Below are 23,974 nucleotides of genomic sequence, written 5' to 3'. Positions count from 1 at the left end.
TTGCCTGCTGCTTCTGCTCTTTATTCTCCACAGAGTAACAGAGCTTGGAGTGACTTGGTGCACGGAGTTTGCCTTTTGCTTCAATCATGTCCATATGGGAGCAGTGTAATTAAATTGAATCAGAGCATTAAAAGTTAGCCTGGTAGAAATGCTTCCTCTCAGAACAGCTCTTCATATTTTTCTGAGTTATGTGACTAATTCTCTGTAATTTACATATTAATCATTTTTGGATATTTAGTCTGTTAAAAGCATTTTCCCCCTTTGTGTGTATGTGTGTGTATGTCTGTCTGTCTGTCTGTCTGTCTCTCTCTCTCTCTCTCTCTCTCTCTCTCTGTGTGTGTGTGTGTGTGTGTGTGTGTGTGTGTAGGTAAGTGTGAACTAGTTTATGTAGAGTGGCCAGAGGACAAGTTGGTAGAGGAGTCACTTCTCTCCTTCCACCTTTCTGGGGAGCTCAGGGGCATAAAGCTCAAGCTCAGATTGAGGCAAACTCAACAGTCACCTTTACCCATTGAGATACCTCACTGGCCGGAGAAGTATTCTTTTAACTATAAGCTTCTTATAACTGTGGCCAATGTGATTCACCAGTACAGTTTATAGAGTTGGTACTGCTGTTTCAGATCCCAGCCAGTGTTGCTTTGAGATGGGAAATGTGGAGATGTGCCTCTGCCTCTTATACAGTCTGTCTCTAATACATGGCCTTTCTTTTTATAGAATTGGATGATAATCTAGAAATGGGGTGGGGTGGGGTCATGGGTCTGAATTCTGTCTTGAGTTGGGACTCATGCAAGGTAAGGGTTGGGACTGGCCACTCTTTGTTTTCTAGTCTCCTCCTTTGGAACCCTATATAGGGAGATGTAGGTGTCAGAAGGCCCACCCTCTAGGTGGAGATGTAGGTATCAGAAGGCCCACCCTCTAGGTGGAGATGTAGGGATCAGAAGGCCCACCCTCTAGGTGGAGATGTAGGGATCAGAAGGCCCACCCTCTAGGTGGAGATGTAGGTATCAGAAGGCCCACCCTCTAGGTGGAGATGTAGGTATCAGAAGGCCCACCCTCTAGGTGGAGATGTAGGTATCAGAAGGCCCACCCTCTAGGTGGCCCTCATTGGGGAGCTTGAGTTGGAGAAAGTATTCTCATCTGTGTCAGGTACTCATAGGAAAAGCAATACTTCTGCCTAAACTTTAGATTTCTCTTTCAGTTGGAAGCACCACAGAAAAGTTTTACCTACCAGGAATTTATCCTAAGGTAGACGCTGACATATGTCTGAAGCTGTGTTACTCCTATTTATGATCAGGAAGATATGAAAGAACCACACATCTTGTAGAGGCTGGTTCTGATGCTTTGATTTAATCAGGAATCTATTTACTGACGATGAAGGTCCTTACCCTCAATTATTTTTTGATCTATCAGTAAAATTGCCAGAAGTCAATGACTGAACATGGGGTGGGCCACTGAGAGTTGTTTAGGACACAGGGAAAGTCAGGAGAACTAGAGACTTCCCTGACTGGGCCTGGGGTAGCAGGGGAAGATTTAGGAGTGCCCAGTTACTGAGTTAGTCAAGGCATTTTAAGAATAATTGGCGTGCGGGGCTGGAGAGATGGCTCAGTGGTTAAGAGCACTGACTGCTCTTCTGGAGGTCCTGAGTTCAAATCCCAGCAACCACGTGGTGGCTCACAACCATCTGTAATGAGATCTGATGCCCTCTTCTGGTGTGTCCGAAGACAGCTACAGTGTACTTACATATAATAAAGAAATAAATCTTTTAAAAAGAAAAAAAGAATAACTGGTGTGTGTGCGTATGTGTGTTCTATTCGAGGGTCTGAGATAGCTCCTGGGCAGGTTCTCTCATTTGACTGGCCAGGAGTATAAAGTGAGCAGCCAGCAAAAATCCATCCATCACAAAAAGACCATTTAAATGCATTGTAGAACATACCTTAGACCCTCAAACTTGTTGTTATTTATGATATACAGACAGTCTTGCAGTTCTTAAGGTAAGCTATTATGTGGCTTTAGTTACAGGGGTTTATTTAACTTCATAGTAATAGTGAGCAGAGTGGGACTTTTGTTATTGAGAGTTTGGGGTGTGTTTGTTGATGTCTGTCTGCATTTGAGTTAGTCTTGATAAAGAAGTACAGGTTTGCTATGTAGTCTAGGCTTGTGTTGAACTTGAGATCAGTGTGTATCAGCCTCCTGAGTGCTGGGACTCTAGAGTTACCCTACTGTACCTTCCTGCAGATTGGGAATTTTACTTGAAAATTAATTTTAACTGTATCGGGGTCAGGTTGAATAAATAGGAGGAACTGATCCTGTTCCTTTTGTCAGTATTTGGCATTGGGTCACATGGACTATTGACCTGCAGGAAATTGCAGGGCATGAACTAGAAATGAATGCTGGAGCCAAACACTCTGTAGTCATACAGTTTGGGGATAGATAGAAAGGTTTTCATAGAATGAGATTGAAATTCTCCCTGGACCACTTAGGATCTCAGAGCGAGTTTAGCCTCATTTTTTTCACCATGTAGAAGGATTAAATGAGGTAATTAAATACTTAGTATTTGGTATGTCAAAGCAAGAAAATCTTTAGTGTATAACAGTGTGAATAGCAATCAAGCTTACTTTAACCATGATTCTGAAATGTTATAAGCAACACAAAATAGTGGGCTTGGGATATAGCTCAGAGGTGGAGCACTTGCTCTGCTCGGATAATCCCCAGGATTGGAAAGAAAGAAGCCAGGGGGAGGGGAAGCCTGTTTTAAAAACATCATTCTTTTTTTTTTTAAAAAAAAAATCCTCGTTCCTTCTAGTTTATTTATTTTTCTACTTCTTTGAAGAAAAATGCATATAAATGCATTCTGATCTTTAAATTTTCTCATTTCTCTGTTCAGAATATTATCAAGGAAAATTAAAATGAGTTGACAGATTTTTTTACAAGTTAATCAAAATTTAGCAATAAATAATCATGCTTCTTATTAACCAAAAGGGGCTTCACAGGTGGCATGCCAATAATAAAGGCTTTAAAAATTGACTTTGTGTTGCCAAAGGACATGTTGCAAAAGAAAAAAGAAAAGACTGTGAAAAAGGAATCTCTTAGAGTCTTTTATCTGTGTTGATGAAAATAACTAAACTGCCTCTAAGAAGTCTGTAGAGTTTAATTATTAAGATTACCAAACAATAGTAGGCAGGCGAAAGTTTGCTAGCAAAATAAGGTATTAATTGTAATGATTAGAACCCATCTTTTTAGAGTTGAAAATAACTTCTTAGGGGGACACAGCCGTACCTCACTGAAAATAGACCTATGATGATTTTTTTTATTCTCCTCGTTTGATACTAAGAAGTATAAAATATGACAAACATGAGATTTGATATACAAATAGTAAGGGTTAAAGGTGTACTTTAGTAATCTAGATCGATTAATCCAGTTTAAAAATGTAATACTAAAACTTGGAGCTATAATCGGGAGATGATATAGACCTGGTGACTTTGGGAGGACTTAACTTCCGTGAACAAATACTGAGCAGGTATAGCTGTTATTTTTTGTCCTTGAGAAAACACAAAGGTGATGGATCAGGAAGAGTAATTCAGAGAACAGTGGGAATCACAGACCTTGAGACCATTAGACCATGTTTTCTTCCTTAGATGAATGTGGACATGACTTATTCAGTAAACAAATATTGCTGAATTTTCCACATTTCTGCAAGAAGTATTTAAGTTCTACTTCAGGCCAGATGCAGCAGTGACTTAAATGTTCTTCTAAAGAAATGTATAGTCTGCTTACAGAGAGGCAGTTAAAGTAGAGAATGGCACATGACTTAGGAGAACCTGGATTTTACAATGTGGGTGGCAAGGTGGTGGTCTGGTATTAAATATAGAGACACAGGTAATCAGCCCCACCAAAGAACTTAAGAACAGGGCTTCTGGGGTCAGCCACACTGCATCAAAAAAAACTCCACATAGAAGGGAGACTACGTGTAGGCAGGTTCAGGAAGTGTTTAGGAGTAAGGGACAAAAGGAAGGCCTCAAGTGCTCAGTTTTTGTGGTGGCAAAAGGTGAATTAGATAAGTGTAGTGGATTTAGCTGGCTGCCATGTCCCTAGCACAGTTTGTCTGTGTCCTCTCAGAGAGAAAGGAAAGCTCAGATCTCTAGGAAGACGTTTACCACCAGAATGGATTGCTGGACCATAAACCTTGGTTGAAAATAGTGAATGAGGAAGGCTAACAAGTTGATAATGTGGTTGAGTAAACAATTGATGGTGAAACTTTTCAGCATCATCTGACAGCAGGGCTGACACCAGGCAGACCTTCAGTTGCCGGAAGACCCTTTTCAGCCTTTCAGTTTCGCAGTTTAAAACATTGTCTTCGTGAGTCAAAAGGATTTAGAATGGGCTTTCTCCAACCCCTTCCTCTGAGCACCAAATTCTTCCTTTGCATCTTAAGATACCTTTACAGGTCACTTGCTACCCCACACAATACAATCATTCTATTGGTTTTGTATCTGAAATATACACTTGAGCCCAGAGTAAGACCTGAATAGTAAAAGAAGGCTGACTCGTTGCCTATGAGGTATATGGATGAAGCAAGACACTCTGGCGCCAGGGTGAAGACTTCTGGCCCTCTTGAGAGGGAGGTGAACTGTATCTGTTGATGGACTCACTAACTCTTCAGCCAGCTTGGTCTCCTGGTCTCTCAGCTTGGCTTCTCTGCCCTGGCTTCCCTTTGTTCCCGCTTGCTGTCCTGGCCTGTTTTTCTTCCTTTTCTTCTTCACTCCAGTACCTCTGCCTCCACTATCCTCCATCCCATAGGGGACGTCAGTTTCCTAGGACAAAGGTGTCAGCTTCCTCTTCTGTAATACATGTATACATACATCCATACATTGTGTGTAATTTTTCTTTTAACAATTTCTTTTGCCTGTGACAATGGACTAAATGGACTTTTCTTAATTTGAGAACCATTGCCTTGGACTGTAATCTTTTCATTTGTTTTTAAACCTTTTTAATTAAAATGAATGTTGTAGTTCTTCTAGATTTAACTGTTATTGAGGAGTATTGTGGGTTAATGAGCTTAAATCAAAGGAACACCACTTGTTTCTTGGTTTTTAGTAGCCCCTTTCTGTTTCTGTTTGTACCCTGTCCCTAGACTCTTGCCCCTTATTTAAGTTGGTGATATGAAGCAAATTATTGTGGTCTCCCCTCTGTAGAGTTGTTCCTGTTAGAGCCATTTCACGGTGGAGACACTGACATCGTAGGATTTTGTTCTCAGGCTTTTTGTCTCTCCTGTCTCAGAAGTACATGAAAGAAATGTTTTTGTGTCACTTTTCTTTTCCTCCTCAGGAATCTTTTCCAAGTTCCCAACATAAGAAATGCCACCACATATTAATAACCCCAAAATTTAAACTAAAAAAAATTTATTTTTACTAATTTGCCACTTCCCCTTTCAACATCAAATAATTGTGCTCTTCCTCCTTTAGAAAGCACACCAGCTCTGTCACTCGTGGAGTTGCCTTGGCAACTCTTTTATCTCTTATCTGTAAAATTGGTGTGTATGGGGGAGTGGTTCCTGGATAATTATCTACAATTCCTGGTAGTGGAACTTTGCAGGTAGGTATGTATTTAGTTTAGTAAAGACTACCTGACTTTCCCAAAGCAGTGTATATACTCATATTTAACATGTTCAATCAAGTCTCATCTGGCTGGCCTAGTGACCTAATAACCTGCTATGGTTCCCTGGGAAGTCATGAAAATGCACATTAGTGTTTGTCAGATGTCACATCCACAGTCCTCTGCTCACCAGCTGTATGGTCAGGGCACATTCCTTATAATGGCCACTTCCACTTCTCCCTCTCCAGAGTGGGCGCCTTCACACTGACCTTGTTAGATGGTTGTAGAGGTTAGAGATCAGGACCTGTGCTTTATGTCATCCTGGTATCGCTCTCTAGATGACCTTGTACACTGAACGTTAGCAGCTGCTATAGTTATTTCCTCTGGATTTAATTCTCTTTGCTATTGCCCACTTCTGTCTTTGAAAAGCCTTCTGCACGAGTAAAGAGACCTTGTCATGGCAGTCTCACTCTGACCTAGAATAAGCTATCTTGGTGTAATTTAGTCTTTAAGGCTTTGAAAGCCTCTTTAATAAGCAAATTACTTTTCAATTTATCCCCCTTAAAAATGTATTTTATTTTCACACATACATAATGGTTTTTGATCAAAGTCTTCTCCATTATTCTTTCTTATCCCTTCCACATTCCATCGAATCTTCTTCTAAAGTCCTCCTCCTATGTTCACCTATGTTTTCTTTTCCTCTTTTAAGTTAGGATTGCCTGAATGAGTGCAGATAGGAGTTTATTTACTTGAACAAAGACAAATGCACTAGTGACTGTACCACTCTAAGACTCCCCTTCCCTCCAGCAGCCATTGACTGTTTTCCTGTAGCTCCTGGGGTGGCAGTGGGGCTTAGTAAGGCAGGTAGCTACCACTGCTGTGAATTCATGGGTGCAGCAACTGTGCTATGAGATCCAGAAGATTGTTGGGTTTTGTTCTTCTGCAGCCTTCAGCTCTGAAGTTGTTTCCTGAGCCTCACAGGCTGTGATGTAGGTGTTCTGTTAGGGCTGAATGCTTAACAATCCTAGTTTACCCATTGTTGCACACTAAGAAAACTTGATCTCTAATGGCCAGGTGTCTAGGGCACAGAATTCATTAATACTCCCAGGACCAGCACATAGCATCTCCCTTCCTTTTTTAAAACACTGAGTCTTGCAAGAACAGCTATTTCCCACAGTATTTTGGTTAGTTTATCAGCAGGATTTCACTTACTGTAAAAATCCAAAAGAAAAACCTTTTTTTTCTTTGGTGTTTTTCTCCAGTAATCTCAAGTGCTATGCTGTGAGCCTTCGACTGGGAAAGGGCACTAGAAAAAGCAGACAGGATAACATGAGGCCAAATTTGCAGTGTTTTTTTTTCCCCCAGTGTGGGCCAGGAAGTGTGGGTACAGCTTGGGGAACCAGCACACTGGAGGGAAGCCACACCACCTGGGCAAGTATTCGTGGCTTATAACTTGCCAGGCGTTTTAATAGGAGAGCAAGCACTCACAAATGGTGCGGTTTCTAAACTGTCACCAGAATGCAATTTTACCATCTTCCTGGAAAGCTGGCTCTCCTGGGTTCCCCTAGGCCACTCTTTGTTCTAGATTAAGGAATAGCACCCACATTATCATCAGACTATTGCCAACTTACCTCGGTTATGAAATAACAAGTACTTTTTGGATTACCAGACTGAAAGTATGAGATGAAAACTTCTACCTCCAAAGAATTGTTACCTTAAAATTGTTCTCTGAGAGACTGCTTGTATTTGATTGTACTCAGAAATGGCTTTGAAGTTCCCTTTTTAGTGCTACTTTACTGAGCTCCTATGACACACTTCTGGTATCTGTCACAGCAAAGTTCCCTCCTATTAGGGTAGTTTGATTTTTGCAAGTGGCCAAAGGTATTTAAGATTGAGTGGAGTGCAATTCAGTGACACGCATAACAGGCCTAGTTTTACTTATTGTCAAAAGTAAAACTGGACAGCAAGATGGCTCAGCAGATACAGGCACTTGACATCAACACTGTCAGTCTGAGTTCAGTCCCCAGGATCCATATTCCCACAAGTTGTGCTCTGACCTGTGTGCCTATGCAGGGACACACAAACGAGTAAATGTTTAAAAAAGGTAAAGCTTGGAGTGATCATACTTGTTCAGAGTCAGCCCACCTCCTGCACTCAGTGCTGATGCTTCTTGTGACTGATGACAATGGGCTTTGAGAGGAGAACAGTATGAGCATCTTGTCTTCTAACCCTAGGGACTTACCTTAGTTCACAGCCGGGGGAGGGGGGTTATCTCATACTTGAATAGTAGCATTGGTGTGAATAAATAAATCCCAGCGCAGGGCTCTGCAGTATGCCTAGGATTTGGTCTGGAGGGTTTTGTTGATGTAGTTTTTTTGTTTTGTAGAGAACTATCATAGGCGTGCCTGTTTTAGATAAAATACTAAAAATAATCTCAGATTTCCTCATAGAGAAAAAGCCTTCAGATTTTTATGTATTAATTATGTACTAAAGTAAGAACTTGCATGTATGATATGTTTGTGTAGGTGTGCATGCCATGGTGTACATGGGTACAGAGGTTGCAGGGCAATTGGTTTCCACCTTTTACAACGTCTTTTCTTTTTTCTTTTCTTTTTTTTTTTTTTTTTTTTTTTTTTTTTGGTTTTTTGGATTTGTTTTTTTCGAGACAGGGTTTCTCTGTGTAGCCCTGGCTGTCCTGGAACTCACTCTGTAGACCAGGCTGGCCTCGAACTCAGAAATCCGCCTGCCTCTGCCTCCCAGAGTGCTGGGATTACAGGCGTGTGCCACCACTGCCCGGCTTACAACGTCTTTTCATCTTTACAAGTATTCTGGGGATTGAACACGGATCCTAAGTTGAACAGGAACATCTTTGCCTATAAGCCATCTGACTGGCTCATATGCTAACTTGTGTCATATTGTCAGCGCCATGCTACTGCTGCATAAAGCCACAGGTGGCTGTGTCCTGCTTACTGTTGTATCCGAGGGCCTAGTATACTGGAACTAACACTTAGTAGCAACTCAGATACTCACTTCTTACTGACTAAATCTATGTCTTCCAACCTAATAGCACAGTTTCTGTGGCGCATAAGGGAGTAATATGCTTGCTTTCTCTTTCACAGTTGTCCAAGTTAAGAGCTCTGAATCACTCCCCAATGTCGGATGCCTCTGTTAACTTTGACTACAAATCTCCGTCACCATTCGATTGCAGTCCTGATCAGGGAGAGACCATCGAAGAAGCTGCCAATCATTGTCTGCCCCAGAAGGACCTCTATACGACTGAAGAGGAAACTGACACCCTTTTTCCTAGGAAACTGACATCCCATAATGGGATGGAGGATAGTGGAGGCAGAGGTACTGGAGTGAAGAAGAAACGGAAGAAAAAGGAGCCAGGGGAGCAAGAGGGAACAAAGAGAAGCCAGGGCAGAGAAGCCAAGCCAAAGAGGAAGCGAGAGCCTAAAGAGCCAGAAGAACCCAGAAGGGCCAAGGAGCCGAAGAGAGCCAAGGAGCCCAAGGAACCGAGGCAGAAAGATGGCGTGAAGAAGCCCCGGAAGCCCCGGGAGGCCTCCAGTACCAAGGAAGGTAAAGAGAAGAGGAGCTGCCCGGATTATGGATCCAGGACGAAGTCCAAGAAGGCCAGGTGTGTGCACCCCTCCTTGCCCTGCCTTCATGGGGCTGTTTTCCTTTGCTGGTAGCCCAATCCCGAGGCTGACTCGACTTTACCTCTGCTGGCCCAAGCTGTGTACCTTATTCACATAACTTCTGGCATTAATGGCAGGTGGTGTTACCTAATTTCTAATTATTTTCTAATTCTAATTTCCAAAATCATACTTCAGAAACACTTTGCTTTTAGGAAATTTCAAGAATTGCTAACCTTCTTCGGATTCCAGTGGTTCTTTTTACTCTGTGTTCCTAATATTTAGCATTCTTCAAATGGCGTGCTTGTGTTCTTTATGTCCTGTTAGTGGTCAACCAAAAATGAACCCTGTCTCACCTCCTGGCCATGCGATTTCTTTGTATTCCGTTTGTATTTAAAAGAATTTAAGTCAGGCAGTAGTGACACATGCCTTTAGACCTTGCACTTGGGAAGCGGTTGTGTTGAGTTTGAGTCCAGCCTGATTACAGAGTGAGTTACATGACAGTCATTGCTACACAGAGAAACCCTGTCTCCAAAAAACAAATGAAATAAACTGTAACAACAACAACAACAAGAGTTTAAATTTTAACTTGTCTAAAGTATCTTGCATAGGACATCCTGGATCTGATGACAAGGACACTTAGACAGCACTGCAGTGGTACAGAGGCGGAGGGCGCATCGCCTCAGGAGTCAGTGGTATGGTAGTCTGGCAGAGCCGGGAGCAGACAACTCTACGTACAAGAGAACTGACTTTCCTCCCAGGCTCCACACTCTGTTGCAAGGCCATTTCTGATCTGATTTTCTAGTTGAGTGTCTGGCACAGTCCATGACCCTTCCGTACCTGCTGAAGCAATGCTGAATAAATGAGGTCAGAGGAGAACATGATGACTTGTATAGGTCAGAGGCCTCGGTATAGACTCACCATATAGTGCATAACAGGAGAGAGCATGTAGCAGCTGCACTCCTCACACAGAGAAATGAATATTTGCTGTCTGTATACAATTGTAATGTCTTTTTCAAGTTACTTCTGCATAGCATTGTATTTAGACTTTGAGAAAATATAAACAAAAGAAGAGATATGCCTTAACTCAAAGAGCTTAAGTTTCTGAAGTATACATACAGAGGCAAGGTGTGTCTGCCTCTCTTATGTGCATGCTGAGAGCAGAGTATTATGTGCATGCTGAGAACAGAGTATTATGTGCATGCAGAGAGCAGAGTATTATGTACATGCTGACAGCGGAGTATTATGTGCATACTGAGAGCAGAGTATTATGTGCATGCTGAGAGCAGAGTATTATGTGCATGCTGAGAACAGAGTATTATGTGCATGCTGAGAAGAGTATTATGTGCATGCTGAGAGCAGAGTATTATGTGCATGCTGAGAAGAGTATTAATGTGCATGCTGAGAGCAGAGTATTATGTGCATGCTGAGAGCAGAGTATTATGTGCATGCTGAGAGTAGAGTATTATGTGCATGCTGAGAGCAGAGTATTATGTGCATGCTGAGAGCAGAGTATTCTGTGCATGCTGAGAGCAGAGTATTAGGTGCATGCTGAGAGCAGAGTATTCTGTGCATGCTGAGAGCAGAGTATTATGTGCATGCTGAGAGCAGAGTATTATGTGCATGCTGAGAACAGAGTATTATGTGCATGCTGAGAGTAATTATGTGCATGTTGAGAGCAGAGTATTCTGTGCATGCTGAGAGCAGAGTATTCTGTGCATGCTGAGAGCAGAGTATTCTGTGCATGCTGAGAGCAGAGTATTCTGTGCATGCTGAGAGCAGAGTATTCTGTGCATGCTGAGAGCAGAGTATTCTGTGCATGCTGAGAGCAGAGTATTCTGTGCATGCTGAGAGCAGAGTATTCTGTGCATGCTGAGAGCAGAGTATTCTGTGCATGCTGAGAGCAGAGTATTATGTGCATGCCGAGAGCAGAGTATTATGTGCATGCCGAGAGCAGAATATTATGTGCATGCTGAGAGCAGAGTATTCTGTGCATGCTGAGAGCAGAGTATTCTGTGCATGCTGAGTGCAGAGTATTATGTGCATGCTGAGAGCAGAGTATTCTGTGCATGCTGAGAGCAGAGTATTCTGTGCATGCTGAGAGCAGAGTATTCTGTGCATGCTGAGAGCAGAGTATTCTGTGCATGCTGAGAGCAGAGTATTATGTGCATGCTGAGAGCAGAGTATTATGTGCATGCTGAGAGCAGAGTATTCTGTGCATGCTGAGTGCAGAGTATTATGTGCATGCTGAGAGCAGAGTATTATGTGCATGCTGAGAGCAGAGTATTCTGTGCATGCTGAGAGCAGAGTATTCTGTGCATGCTGAGAGCAGAGTATTATGTGCATGCTGAGAGCAGAGTATTATGTGCATGCTGAGAGCAGAGTATAATGAGGCCATCACACATCTGTCTGTCTTGGGTCAGAACACAAGATATGTTTTAGAAAGGATTTTAAGTACACCTTCAGGTTTGCTTTGTGACTAGTTTTCTTTTCAAAAGGATAGTTTGTCAGGACCAGCTGGGTAATTCTTAATCCAAATTAAATATTCTTCATAATATTCACTCCTACAGGGATTTCATTTTTATCTATCCAAGAGACTTGAATGTAGAAGGTCCTGAGGCTGTAGCTGGCAGAGTAACTGTAAAATACCGTCCACCTTAGAAGGCCAAGAAGGGCAGGTAAAATCAGTATTCAGACTAATAGCAATCTTAGAGGCTTTAGTTCTCATTTAACATTGGAAGGATACTCTGATCTCCAATATGTGGTTAGGATGGCATAGTAATTTTTTGCTCCTGCCAATCATTTCCCTTGTATAGTGTTTTGAGGAGCTTACATGTTTTTTTAAGGTAATGTTTGAAGAAGGAAAGTCAGATTAGTAGAGTTACTTATTTTAGTCTTACAGAAAACCACAGTGACTGAGTGCTTGAGAATTGGGATAACTAGGGAAGCTGTCCTCTGTGGCTTGGAGAACAGTACAGAGTATATACTGAGCTCACCCATAGTCTGGTGGTCTTTGATGTTCATATTTTTATGGCTTCTTAAAGTTCATATTGATATTATAGAAGATATCAAACAAGGTAATAATATGTAAGCATTGTTATAAATTCTATTTTAGGAAAATAGGGCATTTTTTTCACGAAACAAAATTGAATATTAAATGTAGAGGCAAAAATCAAGATTCTGACTAATGAAGGCCTTACAGCATTAAATGAAAGGAGTATGGTTTTGATGTAATTAAACTGAATAAATGAATGGGTTGAAGATGTTCTTGTCCTTTTACAGGCTGTTAACATGGAGGACAGTGAATTCTTGAGCCTTAGAAATCCAAGAGATGTCCCTTGGTAGGAGAATGGCAGGTAGATAAGGGTAGCCATCTCTTTAGAAATATGGACCCAATCTTTGTCTGTACTTTAGGGCAGCATGCCATTAACTTGTAATGTTGATCTTCTGTGTAGCCCAGATAGGGCCTTGGACTATTGAACCTTTTATTTCTTTTCTTTTGTATCTTTGTGAAACTATTTCACTTCCCTTATTAAGGATTCCAATCAATCAGTTCTTAGTTATGATGACATACTGAATTTTTATTTATTTATTCGTTTTTTTAAGCTGAGTAGTAGTGGTGCATGCCTTTAATCCCAGCCCTCAGGAGGAGGAGAAGTGGGTGAATTTCTGTAAACTTGAGACTAGCCTGGTCTACAGAGTGAGTTCTAGGACAGCCAGAGCTGCACAGAGAAACCCTGTCTCAAAAAAACAAACAAACAAAAGTTAGTAGTTAAGATATGTGTGGGGGGGGGAGGGGCTTACTTTTGGAAATTGGCTCAAGTATTTGTTTTTATTTGAGCAGTTATTGATTTTAACTCTGGGTAATACTTGATAGTTATAAATGATTCACTGCTTGCCTGGATTACTGCAGGAACCTGGCCACTGATTTATAGACTTTGGGCCTCTTCTCCTTCTGTCCTTACTACTTCAACCCAGCCACTCTTTCTGACACACTGCTCTTGCCTCATTTATGCCAACAGTCCAGTAATGTTAGTGATCAATCAAACCCTTTTTCCTCTGTCTTGATTCTAAATCAGCTGAGGAATTGCCAACAAAGATACAGATGCAGCGATTGACTCTTTCATTGATTAAACTGGGTCAAAGAGCTCAAATTTGTTGCTTTGTGATTGGAATCAGGGTCAGGGAGGTCTCCAGTTAAAGAAATGTGTTTCCAGTATTGTACCCTTTTGAAAAGTAAAGCATGTTTTCCCATGAAAATATAAGAACAGGAAAAGAGGGTTTCCTCTTCAGTTTGTTTATATTTGTAGAGAAACTTCTGATTGTTACAGTTGCCTTCAGAGCAAACCTGTTTGTTTCTTTTGTTTTATTTTGTTTTGTTTTTTGCTTACTCAAAAATCTGGAGGTCCCACCTTCCCATCTTTAATTCTGGAAACAACCCACCAGCTAGATTGTTTTCATTAACCCTTTAGGTACTAGTTTTTCTTGTAGATTGCTCTTGCTGTATCAGCCATAAAGTCCCTTTTCCCCAAATATCCTGACTCCATTCTAATCTTCAAGTCCAAATGCAGAACCCAGCTTTTCCCTGGAGCTTCCCCACAATTGATGTGCTTGTATGTTTCCTTCTGAACTTCTGTGGCACTTGGAGCCTCCATTACAAATTAAAGGCTTTAGATCCCAGAAAACCGAAAGGGATCTAGTTCAATCCTCTCCTACTGCACTCTTGGAACTGGAGCCCCACAGAGAAGTGGCTTGTCCGAACTCATTGTAAACTCAGGCCTCCCGAGTTCTTTGTCTTGCATACTGTCTCTATAGCAGGCCCTCTGAGAGGCTAACTGATCTTGGTGTATGTATGATTTGCTTGTCTCCTCAAAGTTAGGAGCCTGAGATCAGGACCACCACACCTTTTTTCCTTTATTTCCTCTGGGGCTGATCACTAAGGAAATTTGTCAAGCACAAACACAATATTGTACATACTGAATTTAATTACATTCAAGAACACTTCTCCCTCAAAATAAGATTTGTGTAGGATACCTATGAACTTGTTAATATTTGGTGTTTCTACTTTACAATTAAAGAAAGTTCTGAAATAAAGAGATAGCTCAGAGGCTAAAAGCCCATATTACTCTATACTTTCCGGAGTGCTAGTTCAGTTCTTAGCATTCCTGTTAGGCAGCTCACAGCTGCTTGTAACTCAGGCTCCAGAGGATGTGACTCCCTCTTCTTTCATCCTTGGGCACTTGTGCTCAAATGCACAGACACAAATACACATAATGTAAAAAAATAAAACTATTTAAGAAATAATAGTAAAAGATAAGTGACTTGTCCAGGACAACAGACTGATGAGCCTCATTCACAGATCTTCAGGTTTCCATGACTAAAGTAAAAATTGAAAGTGGAAGAACCCTTGACAAAAAAATTTGTAGGAATTAATCCTCTTTCCACAGACTCACGTTGCATACTCAGTGATATTCTTTGAAGGAATAAAATGGTTCTAGCTCTTTCTTTGTAATGATTGCTTTGAGAGGCAGCAAGCAACTGTTGAATATGTCCTGGAGCTGAGTAGTGACTGTAGTATCTAGTAACCTTTTTTAAGGTTGATATTAATAGTGATTAATATTTAGAGCTTTTAGGATAAGAATCCAAAATTCCAAAGTAGGGAAAGCTTTCTTTAAACAATATTTTCCTCCTTTCTCCAGATTGGTTTGAGTGTTTTGTTGACCCCCTTAAGGATATAAAGGATATAAAGCTTAAGCAAGAAAAACTCCTCCAGGAAGCTGAGTTGGCTTTGTCATTGACTCTGAAACTAAAATTTCATTTACTATAATTTGCTGCTGCTGCTGCTGCTGCTGTTGTTGTTGTTGTTGTTGTTGTACTTTCACTCCAAGGAGGGAAGGAGGATTAGGATCACTTTTGTAAGAAAACATACACAGGTATGTGTGTACAATTTTACACACAGTGCTATACATATGGAAAAGGCTGTTGGATCCTGTGGGAATCAAGAAATTGATAAGAGAGCTCCAGTTTCCTGGGGGAGGCCAAATTTTAGTGATTGAGAAAAGTTTCTTTAGAGAACAGTTCATGGTATAATAGGTGCTGTTCTTAATGGCAGCTTTCGCATCTTACATTTATTTTCATGTCCCTGCGAAACTTCTTTTTAAGAGACGTTCTCTTGGAGATGTCTGCTTCCTTCTGTAAAGCACAGCTCACCCAACGTCCTAGTTGGACGACTCAGTACAAAGGAAGTGAGTACCTGACGACTTCGTGGGTAGCTCTTTAGACTGTCTGTTCCTGAACAGTAGACCAGGCTTTGAGACTAAGTCAGAGGTTACTATTAGACACGTGGGTATGGATCTGTTGTTGGTTAAGGGGAGAGCCTAGCTTTGAAATTTCTACATTACAGATGGCTCCTCCCTCCCCCCGGATGTCTTCCTTTGTCTTTCCCTTTGTTATTCCCTGCCTTGTTGACTTGAGGTGGGCTCTCTCACTGAACTCTCTCTGGCCTTTTAGGTCCCCTGTCTCTGTCCCCAAATGCTAGAGTTAAAGGCATGCACATTCATGCCTGACTTTGTATGGGGGTGCTGGGAATTCAAACCCAGATCCTCATGCTGCAAAATATGTGTTCTTACCCTCTAAACTGTCTCTCCAGTCTTTATCTTTGAAAAGCAAGAAATTAATCAGTATGCCAGCCAAAAATAGAGGATTGTCCATCTTTTTCTCCTGCTCTCAGGTTTTGCTGTGTCTAGGGAAAACTAGGATAGCTTCTTAAGAAAAGTAATTCTCTGACCACATTCCAGAGATGACTTCTTAAGAGGAGCCCTAAGAAATTTGTGGTCCTGAAAGTATAGCAGGTTCTTTAACTATCCTGTAAAAATTATAGTCCCAGATGAAATTTCATCATGGTGGAATGTGGGGGTCAGACATAAATTTATGTATTTTACATCAGCTAAGTATAAAAAGCTAAAAAAGAGGAAGTGTTGTGGCCGGGTTGCTCCGCCTCCATTCTCTGCTTCAACCTGTCTCCCAGTTTGTTTTGCTTTGTCAACCTAGAGCAGATTTTTGTAAGCTTAGTAACACTTTAGAAGTTTTGCCTTCTTCTCATCTGTGTTGGTTTCTTCTAGAAAGCTTAGAACCCCAGGACTTGTGACAATATAGACTTTGGAGATATCTTAAATATCACTGCATCAACTGTCATGTGACTTAGGAATAAGAAACTTTCAGAAAACAATTTATGAAATTTTAAAGCATTAGCATCTGAATCTAGGCATTATGGCTTATGACTGTAACTCTAGGACTTGGGAATGTGAGGCAGGAGGATTACCAGCCTAGCCTGTTTTACATAGTAAGACATGGCACTTTTTGAAAGTACCCAAATTAAAAATTCAACACCACCAACAAAATACATTGAGTACAGAGAGGTCTAAGGAGTTATGTGAAGATCTGAATTTAGTGATTTTCTTATCAAGATTTCAGGAGCTATTGCTTAAATGGTCCAGAGTGACTGGTCTGAGTTAGGTTGTTGTCAGAACAGAATGGGGTGCATAGAACTGCCTTCACTGCACATCTGAAACCCTTCTATAAACTAAGTTTCTATTTTCAGTTGCTTTTAATTGTTAAAACACTGCATCTAAGTCTTAGATGAAGTTTTTATTATATTGTCTCCAACTTATGCTGGTCTTTGTTTCAGTGGTGCAGATTTAACAGTAAAAGCCTCCAAGGCAGCGCAGATCTGGCTCCATTTTGTCTACAGCAGATTGCATCTGTACCAAAACAAGTGCCTTTTAACCAGTGTCCTTATTTTCTGTGCCAAATCTGTTCTCTATTTATAGATGGAATTAAATGTGGGTACTATGAAAGTTGAATGAAATGTGCAAATGAGCCCTTTCAGGGTAGTGTCTGTATTTTGGCAGCGTACTTCTGGGAGCATGAAAGCCCGAGGGGATGCTGGGTTGAGACTCTTCTCTTAGGAGAAGAGTTTCTCCAGTGGAATAATAGTCCCGTGCTGGAGTCCTTGGCTTTTGCTTGTCAATGGTTGCTGTGACCAGGGTTAGGAGCTGTCCTTGGTGTAATGATTGTAACTCATTCTTGCCTGCTAAGGCTATAGTTCTCACTGCACCATCACTCCCTGGTAAGTTTTGGTATTTTAAATGGGATGAGCAGCTACTTTGAAGTAATGTTCCTTAGTAGATACATTCTTTCAGTACTTCAATGCATGGGCACAGAGTAGTTAGTAAGACCTGTGATTGTGATGCTGTAATGTAAGGTGCATAGTTGTGTGTCACTGTGACGTAAAACCTGTAATCACATGGTGCTGTGATGTAAGACCTGTATTGTGTGGCACTGTGACACATCATGTACCCTCTCATCTCCACAGCAGCACTAAACTCTAACATGTGCTTCTCAAAAACACCTGGGAGCCCAGGTGGGGATAGGGGAGCAGTATAAGAAGTCTCGACTATCCAGTACTTAATATTGTGGTTTGTGTCTATTTGGAAAGCCGTCTAATAAAAACTACAGAAGTAAAGATTCCCCAACATCTTAGTTCATGAAGCCACGTAGAACACAAGAGAGATAGGTTTAGAGTTTGATGTAGTTTGTATGTTGGTAGTTCCTTTTATAGTTAGTATAAGTGTAGAGTGGGTGTGTTCTACAGTAGGTACATGTTTTATTATAAATCAAGTTTCATTTTGTTGCTAAAATAGGTTATTTTCACACACACACATACACACACATACACACACACACACACACACACTCTTATGTCTTCCCTTTTCCTTCCCTGTCCTACAAGTTAGTTTTTTCTAGGGAGGAGCTTAAAAAGGTAGGATTATAGAAGTAAGATTGCTCAGTCTCCAGTGCTCTTAAACAGGAAATGTTAGGACTTTGTATTATTCAGAACTCTTGGTTACAAGCAGTGAAGATCCTATTTAAATTAGCTTAAGTTAAAAACTGATAATTGGGAATCTTCTGGTTTTAGAATCATAATAAAAGATTTAATTGAGAGTTCCAAGGCTTTTTGTCTCTCTACACATCCCTAGCTAGACTCATGATGATGTAGATAAAAAGACATTAATGTTCCTACCCATTCCTCTCCAAAAGTATTTTTAAGATTTATTTTATTGTATATGTGGGGGTTGGGGGTATGGGTGCAGGTGTCCACTGTCCCAAATTATTTCTTTTTCAAGGAAAAACTCCCAAGTTACCCTAGCTGTCATCTCCAGACCAGTCAGGAATAGATTATCATAGTCCAGCCTTAGCTGTGTTTCTCTCTAATGTTTTTCAAAATTCCATATATGCCTTTGTAAATTTTTCAAGATTTCTCCAACTACAAAAAAAACTTTTAAACATTTATTAATAATAGCATTTTGCCTGTACTTGTCTGTGTACTACATGCATGCAGTGTCTTTAGAGGCCAGCAGAGGGTGTCAGCTCCCCTGGAACTGGAGTTATAGATGTGAGTCTCCACGTGGGTGCTGGAAGCCAAGTGTGACTCCTCTTTAAGAGCCCATAGTGCTCTTAACTGCTGAGTCATCTCTCCAGCCTCTGCAAAGAATTCATCCATTAATGTAGCTATCTTATCCATTCCTTAAAAATTTTAAGGCTGAAGTATTGAGTGCTTACTGTGTGTATAAAGCATAAGATTAATCAGGAATACAGAAACTAATCAGATTATCTGGGAAGGACAAGAGAGATACATGGGTTCTAAGTTTGGTATCATTCTTAAACACTGACTTTGGTGAAATAGCAGAGTTTCAGTACTTAAAGTATTTCCAAGGTATTTGTCAAATGTAAAGAATTTATCATACAGGCAAGTCGGGGACTTGGTGGGTCTTTGCAGTATATACTGCCCATCTCCAAGGAATCTTCTATATACCTCCCTGGGCTATGGTTGTAGGGAAACCTTACTGTGCTCACAAAGGCAAGGGCAGTGCTTGTTCCTAGTACTTACTCTGGGCCTTTTATTTATATACAACATGTTCAAAAGAAGAGGATGACAGATTACAGATCTCACTCTTCCCGTGTACCTTAGAGGGATGATATAATTTGATGATTCTTAATGTCTGTGAAGCAGTCAAACTTCCTAGTTATGACTTTGGCTTAAATTCAAAGTGAGTTTAGAGAAATTCCTATTTGCCTATAACATTAATCATAGCCATGGCAGTCACTATGGGGAGTGAATAAAGCAACTTCTGCCCCTACCATGCAGGTGTTTCTTCTCATGTTTCTCCACATTTCTGGGAGAAGAAATTGGTACAAGTCCACATTGGTACCCTGAAATTCCAGGGTACGATTTCATAGCCTTAACATTGAGTTTTCAAAACTGCCCAACAGTTTTAATTCTGAATGTCTTCTAGCAAGGAGCAAGGACCAACCCCAGTGGAGAGAAAGAAGAAAGGAAAAAGGAAAAACGAAACCACCGTGGAGAGTTTAGAGCTGGACCAGAGTCTTCCAAACCCATCTCTGCAGAGTCCTGAGGAGCCCAGTGAGTCTGCAGACAGCCAGGTACAGCTGTGGCTGGGGACCTGCTGGAGGTTATTGCCACTGTACAAGTCTCGACATTCATCGAGTACTGCTCTGTCTGCTTGCTGACTGAGCACACAGACCCAAGCTGCACTTGTACTGTTTCGGTGGGTGAGCACACAGACCACACACAGGCTATTTCCAGGCCTGATAATGTATTAATATGCTCCCATAATTTATTATTTGCTGTCTCTTAAAGTAGCATATTTCATATAGTCTTTGGGGGCAGTTGATGTGAAAAAATAAGTTGTTATTCAGGCTATGGAAGGTTCAGAGACCTAGACCTGTTTTACCATGTAGTGCTCTTGAGTGCTAGGCCAGGCTATACAAGACATCCTCATACAAAAATTTTATACGCGCGCGCACACACACACACACACACACACACCCCAGAATAATAAGGGAAGTTTCCAAACAGAAACAGACAGTGCCAATCTAACTTAGTTCCTAAAAGTATCTCTCTCTCTCTCTCTCTCCCTCTCTCTCTCTCTCTCTCTCTCTCTCTCTCTCTTTCATATACACAGACACACACACACACACACACACACCAGGTACCTTCTCTAGGACTTAAATTATAATATTTGAAAGTGCCATTTCCTCTAATGTCCACAGCAGGATATCTGAACTGGGGCACGGTTCAGAATCAGACCATGCTGGTAGGTCCCTTGAGTTTCTCATTGATGTTTGCTGGAGGCAGGCATTGCCTTATACCATCAGTCTTCATAAGTCAGCATATGTATCTACTATCAGAGCAAATGTCTGCGCACAGCCTGTAAGCTAGAGTTGGTGGCTGTCAAGTGACTGTGCTGGCAGAAAAGCAAGCGTATTGAGCTGACAGCTTTTGGCAGAGTTACTGGTTTATAGGATGATGATTTCTAAATGGAAATGAGGAAAGATGTTTTGTTTTGTTTGTTTTATTTAAGAATCCCTCAAATGGGACTGGAGAGATGGTGTAACAATTGAGAGCGCTGGCTGCTCTTCCAGAGGTCCTGAGTTCAGTTTCCAGCAGCCACGTGGTGGCTCACTCCCATTTATATGATCTCATGCCCTCTTCTAGCATGCAGGTATACATGCAGATAGAGCACTCATATGTATAAGTGAGTATATCTTAAAAAAGAAGATGAATCCTTCAAATGACATTACATTGTAGAGGTGGGGTGGTGAAGAAGTGATAGTGACACACAGATCTACAAAATATCTTCCAGAAGAAAAAGCCACTGACGTTTCGCTGATCTTGTTTGGCCTGTTGTATTTAAAGTTTGAGTCTGTGGATGTGCGCTACCTGTGACTGTTTTCCTGCTGCTTGGAGCCAGTGCTAGGAGGAGACAGGGCTTTTGCTATTTTTTTGTTTGAGATATCACTGTATTGCTTTGCTGTGTGCTCTGCCTAAAGGTTGTAAGCCGCCTAGTTAGAAGCCTCCTCACACAGTGACTTAAGATTTTGTCGTAGTTAAGATCTCTGCTTTATAGGTGTATGAGATTCTCAGTCTAAGTCCCAATAATTTTTAGGAGTTGATGGTTATGTGAATTTGAAAAAAAGTAAAAACTAGCACCATATAAAAAAATCTGAGTGGACCTCAAATACAGAATTGAGAGGTCACTTCCCATCCTTGTTGCTTGGGACTAGAAGTCTCAGAAAGGAATTAAAAACATCACTGTGGGACTGTAATGGCCCAGGGTTGCTGAGGAAGGATCAAGGAGCTTCAGCCCCAAATACCTCAGACAGGAGGACAATAGGTGTTGGGTGTCTCCCCTCTCCCAACCTGACTCTATAAAGCTGGCTCTGCCACCATCAACCCTAGTAAGAATTTATTACCCTGAGAGGTGTCAGGCCTCGCTCCTTGTTCACCCTTGTTCCCACACAAAGACCCCTGAATTCTACAGCCCCTGAGTATGTAAATGAAGCATCTTCTTACACCCCTGCCCTGGCCAGTGATACCCAGCTTCATAAACCTTGCCCAGAGACCCTGGTCATCTCCTCAGGGGCATAAATACTCCTTTCTCAGGCCCCAGATTTTGAGCCAGTTCTCTGAAGCTGTTTCCAGTTGTGTTCACTGCCCATCACCAGCTGATGTCCTGCACTGCCATACTGTGCCTGGATAAGCTTCCTTCCCTCCCGTCCAGCTCAGTGTACAGTGGGCTTGGCTGTCTCGAGGGAGAAGCAGACACAGGGCGACACATTACCACGATGATTAAAACACATCTCCCTTGACTCTGCCGACAGTTCAGAGATTGATACCATTACTTTCTCCCATGCTATGTTAATTTAGTTTTAAAAGAGTAGAAGATTCCTTTGGGAAGTTACAAAGATCAGCTTGGCCTGTCATTAAGTGTAGATGATGGTGCTTGTGGGAAAGTGTTTGCTTTTGATTCACAGCAGCCCTGATGAGTGTGTTTGTTTTGCAGAAACGGCGCTCAGGACGGCAAGTAAAGCGCAGAAAATACAATGAGGATCTGGACTTCAAAGTGGTGGATGATGATGGGGAAACAATTGCTGTTCTGGGAGCTGGCCGGACATCTGCACTCTCAGCCTCCACTCTGGCCTGGCAGGCCGAGGTACGGCCCTTGCATGGCCTCACCCACTTGACAGAGTTGTTCTGTGGCTCTTCACTGTAGTATAAGTTAGGTCACCTTACCTTCCGTGGCTAACTTCTCAGTGGCTTCCTACCGCACTCCTCAACAGCACCCTCATGTCACACTCTCTGCTGCACCAGATAGCAGTCTGGAGAAGAGAGTTTTACCTCTTGTTGCTCTCCAGCTGAAAAGCTGGCCACGCCATCTCCCCATCTGCAGCCTTGACTTGTGCCGGCTTGCCTTCCTGCGGTCTGCCAACGCTGTAAAAGTGGCCCACACTCAGTGAAGTTTCACATAAAATTCAGTCTCTGTAGAAACATCTTCCTGCCTCTTTTATCTAAAATAGAATCCTGTTTTTCATCCCAATGATTATTTCTTGCTTCTATCCTTCATGACTCATAATTTTATTGGAATGTGTCCCCTCTAAGGTTTTTGTTTTAAGTCATTAGAATGTAAGATTCTTGCTGGGTATATATAGCAAATCACATCTATATTCTGACGTTCTGGAGGCTGAAATAAGAGAATCACCGATCAGTTTGAGGCCAGCCTGGATTACATGGTGACTTCTGGGCTGGCCCAGGCTGTGGAATCAGACCCTAAAATCCAAAAAATTCTAAAAGGACTCAGTAGGCAGAAGCCCTTTCCACTGTGTCTGCAGCCTGAGTTCAATCCCCAGAGCCCACATGGGGGAAGAAGAGAACCACCTCCCATAAACTGTTGTCTGACCGCTACACAGGTGTCATCTAACATACATTGTAATTCCTTAAAAGAAAGAGTCTTGGGAAGAGGGAGAGAGGCTCAATCGTTTTCTCTTCCAGAGAATCTAGTTTTGATTCCTAGCACCTGGATGATGCCTCGCAAACATGTCTACTTCCAGGGGATATAGCACCTTCTTCTCGCCCTTTGTGCAGTAGTACACAAACATGTATGGAGACAAACACTTATACACACAAAATGAGAGAAAAAAATTTAGAGCAAAGTCTTAAACATAGTAAATACTTGTTTAGATGATGAAATCAAATGGAGCCTGCTGCGAGGCCAGCGTCTGGGATGCAGATGTAAGTGTCCAGATGATTCTCTGCTCCACGAAGCTTTGTCTAAATAGAAGACATATAGCTTTACTAACACTGAAATTAGTGTAACCTGCAAGTATGTACTACGTATAGTGACTACACAGAAGCCAGAGCATGTAAGTGTTCACTCACAAGTTGAGGGCCTGAGAGACATTTACAGTCAGCCATCGGTTCTGATATGACCAGTGGAGAACGGCATGGCTGACTGCTGGGGTGTGGTCTGTGGAATGATGAGACAAGAGCTGAAATGCAGAAGGAGCCACACTATGCAGAGCCATGCAGCGCCTCTACCATGTGTGCGTGCTCTCACTGCCGTGCATCGTTAGAGGGAGAAGGTGTCAGTTAGAACAGATGAGCAAAGTGACCTGGTCTGCATTTCAGGTGCATGGACTCCCTTTTGGAAGCATTTGTTGAGGAGAATGATGGCACTGAGACTTGCAGCTGAGCCCAGTGAATGCTGCTCAGGTGATGCCCGTGGTGGCAGCTGCAGTGCTCCTTGCTACCTGCCCCAATGTTCTAGGTTCCTGAATGAAAGACACACATACACTTTATATTTTGATATGCCTGATAGCTCAGTGGCTGG

General features: G+C 41.7%; 1 protein-coding gene across 50 annotated transcripts in view; it reads left to right on the top strand.

Annotated features, from left to right (window-relative positions):
• Positions 1-23,974, top strand: part of Chd6 (chromodomain helicase DNA binding protein 6) — a 172,757-nt gene that overhangs the window by 50,823 nt on the left and 97,960 nt on the right. For all 50 annotated transcript variants that reach the window (XR_007978049.1, XR_007978032.1, XR_007978007.1 and 47 more), the window contains exons 4-6: positions 8,709-9,226; positions 19,580-19,727; positions 22,151-22,300. Coding sequence is in view for 1 of the 50 variants with exons in the window: in XM_052184182.1 (XP_052040142.1) it covers positions 8,709-9,226; positions 19,580-19,727; positions 22,151-22,300 (816 nt within the window). In the remaining 49 variants the exon portion in view is untranslated. The remainder of the gene's footprint in view (positions 1-8,708; positions 9,227-19,579; positions 19,728-22,150; positions 22,301-23,974) is intronic.

Source organism: Apodemus sylvaticus, chromosome 5 (genome assembly GCF_947179515.1).
Source record: "Apodemus sylvaticus chromosome 5, mApoSyl1.1, whole genome shotgun sequence".
NCBI classification, from domain to species: Eukaryota; Metazoa; Chordata; class Mammalia; order Rodentia; family Muridae; genus Apodemus; species Apodemus sylvaticus.
Note: the sequence above shows the minus strand (reverse complement) of the source record. Positions and strands in the feature narration are given on the sequence as shown.